Source organism: Macadamia integrifolia, chromosome 2 (assembly GCF_013358625.1).
Source record: "Macadamia integrifolia cultivar HAES 741 chromosome 2, SCU_Mint_v3, whole genome shotgun sequence".
NCBI classification, from domain to species: domain Eukaryota; kingdom Viridiplantae; phylum Streptophyta; class Magnoliopsida; order Proteales; family Proteaceae; genus Macadamia; species Macadamia integrifolia.
The window spans coordinates 17,757,825-17,763,824 of record NC_056558.1 but is presented as its reverse complement, the minus strand read 5'-3'; the positions used below and the strand labels follow the sequence as shown (position 1 = coordinate 17,763,824).

The following is a 6,000-nucleotide window of genomic DNA, read 5'->3' as shown; positions in this document are numbered from 1 at the left end:
GTAGCTCTTTGATAATAAAGATGTAGTCTAGAATGTGAGGAGCTCGATCTTCAAGATACTTTAATGGATTGACGAATTCCACATGCTCAACCTCAAGGTCTTCAGATGTATCCATGAGGTCGTCTTCTAGCACGTCCTCTACTTGCTCTTCTTCGATCATAGGCTCTTCAAGTCCCTTGTCAGTGTTCGTGTCCTCATTCGTGTATGTAATGAGCTATAAAATATACATACCACGATCATCCATCTCACCTTCAACTTCATCACCTTCCTCCTTGTCTTCAGTGGTGGTATCGACCATCCAATCATCAAGTTGTGGTTCACATACTAACATCTTTGGATTGGCTTCAAGTGCAGCAATGACGGAGTTGGTTCAGTCAGTAGGGGCAAAATTTGGCAACGTGACCAAAACCTCTGCAATGGAAACACTTGATTTCGCCTTCTTTATAAGTCATAGGTGTTTTCCCCTTGTCTAACGTGGCTGGTGGGACGTTGTTTGGAGCAATGGTTGCCTTTCCCCTAGCCATGTTTTCCTCAGAATCATGAGTTGGTGGGTAAGAACGTCGAGGAGTTGACTTGAGCAAGTCCTCCGCCTCTAAGGATTTGTCAATACAAGTATTCATGGAGGGCATTTCGATCACACCAAGCTTCTCACGAATGTCATGCCTTAATCCCAATTTGAAACTGGATATGAGTAGTTCTTCATCTTCCTTATAGGCACCTGTTCGTGAAAGCAATTCATTGAATCGGTTAGCATATTCTTCTACAGTTATAGTACCTTGCCTGATGGTATTCAGCATGTCGTAGAGCCGACGTCGGTAGGTTGGTGGTAAGAACTTTTCATTGAGGATGAACTTCAAGTCTTCCCAACTGCGGGGCATCTGGCGCCTGCGCATGAGCTTGTCTTCTTCATTCTTCCACCAGTCCTTAGCTCCACCAGTTAGCTTGGTGATAACTAATTGGACTTTCCTTTCTTCAGGCATACGGTACCACCGGAAGTAGTCATTAAAAGAATTCACCCAATCTTGGTAATTGATAGGATCATGTCTTCCATTGTACTCTTTTAGTTCCAGTTTAACCTTGTATGTATCATCAGGCTGATAAAGCTGATTTTCATACTCATCATACTCTTCATTCCAAACTGGTACCCTTCGAGGTTGCATGGTGACTCTTCTGGGAACATTACTAGTGTAATTGACAGTAGGTTGAACATTAGTTTGGGCAACAGTTGGTTGGGTGTTAGAGTGGGCACCAGTACTCACTTTTAGGTCAGCCAACTGTCGGTCATGTCCATCCAACCTCGTAGACAAGGCTTGGATTGTTTTCATCACATCTTGAAGGGTGGGTTGGGGTTCTTCTGTCTGAGCCATAGCTCTGATACCACTTAATGCAGGAGTATATTACAAGTAACTAACTCCGCAGTTTATAACCCCAAACAATACAAATAGGAGCAAGAAACAAAGAAATAATACCATCAAATAAACCCCCAAGGATACAATACCCATATAGGAGCAAAACCAACCCAAAACCCAACCCAATAGGAGAGAGAAAGACCTTCTATAGAGCTGGAGAGAGAAAGATGCGGCCAAGTCTATGGGAATCCGATTGAGCTGTACTTTTGGGTGTAGATAGTCCCTAGGGAAGGCACAAAAACCCCCAAATATGAAGGGCTTCTGACGGCTGGTTATGGAGTTACGCACTTTCTTGATTTTCAGACCTAAGAGAGAGAATGTGAAGAATTCTACAGGAACATCAACTTGTCTTCTTTAGATAACCTTCAAGAGAGGATCGATTGATCTTCTTAGAGTATAGAACCAGTCCTCCAAAGGATCTGTAGATCAGATCTCAAACTTGGGTAGCAATGAGGGTCGATTGGCTTTAAGAACAAGAACTCTTTGGCTGGCTGATTCTGATTTTGTATACCTTAACAGGTCTGAACTTCTAATAACAATAAACAGAAAATAAAAATAGAAAAAGAAGAATCGATGGAGGGTTGAGAAGGGTGAAAGAGAATAAAATAATGGATATCTCACCCCTCAGGTTTTGGGTATCACACCCCTCAAAGGTTTAGGCATCTCACCTCTCAATAACAGTTTCCTTTTTAGCTAAAGAGTAATCACTCAATAATTCATTCATTTAAATCTCCAATTATGAGTACATAGGCTCCTCTATTTATAGAGGGCAGAATAGCAATCAAACTACTTAGGTGCTAGTTTCCCAATAGGACAAGACACTCCTACTACAACTAGGAGTTAGTTTCCCAATAGGACTAGACACTCCTACTACAACTAGGAATTCAAAATAGGACTAGGACTTGACTTTATGACTCCAACATGGAGTAGAACTAACTAACTAATAGTCCATATAGGACTTTACAACCGACCAATAGCCTAATGGGCCTTTATTGAATTAAATAGCAACTATCTAACCTAATGAATTAAATCCCGTTTTTCTACCTTCTACCCATATTTTAGGCCCATTAAAGTGGCCCATTCCAAAGAAAACCCATGGGATCAAAGGCCCAACACATATATAACACAACCCAAGGCTTATTTGCAATAAAATAAGCCCAAGTGACATATCTACATCAAAGGGAGGTTCGATCTTAATTCCATGTCCATCAGACCAGGGGATTGTCTGATCTGGATAATTTTCTGATTCTGGCCGATTGTCCTTTCTGTCCAGAATTGAATTCTGGTTTGGTTTGTTCTGTCCCTGTGGTGTTGTTACTGAGTTTGGTCTATTTTAATACCCTATTTCTGCTGCTGGTTAGTCCTATAGTTGGTGTGATATTTGATTTCTAAAACTCTAAGTTCTGAGTTGAAATTTCTGATTTACAAAGGGCTGTTCGATTCCTATTTCTGGTCTGTTGTTTATTGTCTATCTTTGGGTGATTAGTGGTTGTTCTTTTGACTAAAGTTTCTTGCAGTTTTGAGTCTAGTTTGGGTATCAAATCTAGTCCTACATTAAAAACCGTAAAGAAAATATAGTTTTTTTGAAAAAATAAGGACAAAAGTGACATACACATCAATCGGATCTGATCTAGACCAATACCAATAACTAAATCATTGGTGGAAAGAGATGAGGCCCAAGGAGTTCAAATCTACAGCCAGGCATGGATAAACCATTTATTTTGAACATATCAATTTGAAATGAAATTAATAATTATTAGGTCAAAAAGAGGGGTAATCTAACTACTTAAAAAGATAGGAAAATTTTAATAAATAGAGGATATTTATATATGGACAAAATTATCCTGCATCTAGTTGCAGAAATCAAGCAGACATAATTATCCAGCATCTAGTTGCAAAAATCAAGCAGACATTGGCAACCAAATGGGTCCTCTATTGTCAAAGTAGGAGATTGTTTGGTACTTGGGAGGCAATTGTTCCTTGCATGCAAGCTCTTAAGTAAAACGCCACGCGGTACAATTGTGACCACCATGAAACAAACATATTGCAGATATGATATCATAAGATGATGACTTCTTCGTATCACACTTTCAAAGATATCAAAGGCATTTAAAACTTCCTGTCAGAGTTCATGTGGTTCATATTTCAGCAGTTGGTGATTTTATCATTGCACCATGAAGAGACGCCCAAAAAATTGTGGTACAAGACACCCTTTAAAAGATAAAAGATGCCAGCTATATCTTTTTCAAACAAAGCTATGGTACAACCTTGATTTTCTAGAGAACACATGTGAAGGGGGGAGAGAATATGGATGATTGTTTCCAGTACTGACAGTGTTGATGGCCAATCCAGCACGTTGTAGTTCAGATGGTGCTAATTTTAGGAGGGTATGTCCATATCATCATCTAGGCATGGGTTAATTTCAATACACTCTAACTCTGCTACACGTTCTGAAAGATTATCAGATCTACTTGCGAAGAAAATAATGCTTTTAAAATTGTTTGAAAATCTGTCCTATGGAATGTAGAATTAGAAAAGGAAAGGCCCAAACAAAGTGAGCAATAGAATTGATGTGGGCCACTATATTTGATATGTGACCTGTAGAGGAAAATTCCCGTCTAACCAATGACTTTAAACAACTAAATCATCAATTCAAAAGAAACAGAAGTAGCATTGGATTATTCCAGCAATCTTAGAGCCAAAACCCTTTTTTGCTAAAATATTGTGCAAAAAGGAAGAAAATGACACTACTAAAACAATAAGGTAATCACAAACATACCTGGTGATTTATAATTGTAGCAGCCATTCTCTGAATCTCACGTTCTTCATGTTCTGCAAACAGTTTTGCCTTTGTTGCTGCAGCAGCTAGACCTGATTTTGCAGCATTTTTCACACCTTCAATGGACAACTGAGCAGAAACTGTATCATTCTGACCACGTAATCCTTGTACTATTTCCTCTGATATTAATTCAAGGAACTATTATATTGAAAGAACTGATTGTGTGATTAAGGGATAAAGAAAAGCAGAATGAAGCACAAACCTTTCTGGTTGCCTGAGTTTGTCAAGCCTCCATGAGAACTGCCTTCTCTGCCATGTGCAGTATCTGAACTAATCCTACACAAGAAAGGAAAATTTCAGTTCACTTTCTCCTAGAATCACATGGACAAAAATCATGAAACTAAAATATTTCAGGAAGGAAAAGTACAACCTAAAAGAAAATGCTGACATTTTCCAGTGCTTTAAAGCCATACAGAAGTTGCTAAAAATACAATACAAGATATTGCTGATGCTTCACCCCCCCCTCCCACCCACAAAAGAGAGGGAGAGAGAGAGAAGAAGAAGAAGAAGAAGAAATTAGCGTAAAATTGATAACTTCAAAAGAATATCGATCCCACCTATCCCCATGAACAGAACCTTCCATTTGTACAATGTTACTGGAAGCAACTGATTGATGCTCTTCCTGGGACAGAGCCGCTAATGATGCATGAGCACAGGCAGCAGCAACTCTTGGCCCCACTGCAGAGGCCAGAAAGGAAACCTATAAAGCTTCTCCAACAGTTAGATCAGAGGTAACACAACAAAACAAAAATAATGACAAATGTCCTGCAAAAAAAGGGTCCATCTGACTCATCAAAAGGAAATTAAACAGCCTAATATCTTATATATACTGGAAAAGCAAAAAAAAGTTGAATAATCAAAGTAATGGGAACCAAAGCTCGGATTATCAATATTGTTTCCGTACTAAAAAACATGAATCAGTTCATGCAATGAGCAAATTCAGCATCTCTCTAGAAATTCCCCCAAGTTATATATATATAAATATATATATATAAAAGAAGAAGAAGAAGAAGTATTGAAGACAGGTTCAAATTTTAACAGTAAAAATATGGTCACAAGTTTTCCCATAAAAAATAAAGGAGGACAATATATCAGTCAAACAGAACTCAAGCAGGACCAGGAACTCTTTAAGAAAGAAAACTTCTATGCAACCAAAATTTAGGATTCATAGACAGCTCCTCCTTCACAGCTGAAGGAATGGATATACTTTCCGACTGCCATTTGGAAAAACTATGATATATGATATACTTTTAGGAAATGTAACCTAATATTCTTGTATTTGTTAACAGAATCAGCCTCTTGTCTCTCTCAGATGTTTACACTAGTAGACCCTAACTAACCTAAGTAATGAAAATTTTGTTAGGAAGAATAAATTATTATCATGAAGAGAACTCATGTACAGTAAAACCCTCTCCTCTACTACACATTGTTTCGAAATGGTTGCAGCATAATAGCTCTTTAAAACCAGTTGAAGCGACACCAACAGTGCAGCCACAAGAGGAATTGATTGACGGGCCGATTAAGGTTGTAGAGCCCCAAGAACATAATCCAATTGAGAGGCACCATTTGATGGTGTTCATAAGGAGATTAAGACGATAGATTTTTTTCCTAAACAAATCCTGGACACTCAGAAGCTGACTGTTGATATTTTTATAAAAAGTGTTGGATCGCCATCATGTCAAAGCAAGTGTTCAACAATACCGTTTAAGTGATGATGATCCTCCCATTCTACAGATTTCGAGAGCAAGGTTT

General features: G+C 38.5%; 1 protein-coding gene across 4 annotated transcripts in view; it reads right to left on the bottom strand.

Annotated features, from left to right (window-relative positions):
* The window catches only part of LOC122059175 (SWI/SNF complex subunit SWI3C), a 38,745-nt gene that overhangs the window by 25,256 nt on the left and 7,489 nt on the right, over positions 1-6,000 (bottom strand). For 2 of the 4 annotated variants that reach the window (XM_042621860.1, XM_042621874.1), the window contains exons 6-8: positions 4,806-4,948; positions 4,451-4,524; positions 4,162-4,367 (exon numbers count right to left, since the gene is read on the bottom strand). In XM_042621860.1, coding sequence (XP_042477794.1) covers positions 4,177-4,367; positions 4,451-4,524; positions 4,806-4,948 — 408 coding nt within the window. In that variant the 3' untranslated portion in view covers positions 4,162-4,176. Of the gene's footprint in view, positions 1-4,161; positions 4,368-4,450; positions 4,525-4,805; positions 4,949-6,000 lie in introns of those variants that run through there. The other 2 variants (XM_042621866.1, XM_042621882.1) reach the window with 2 other exon arrangements.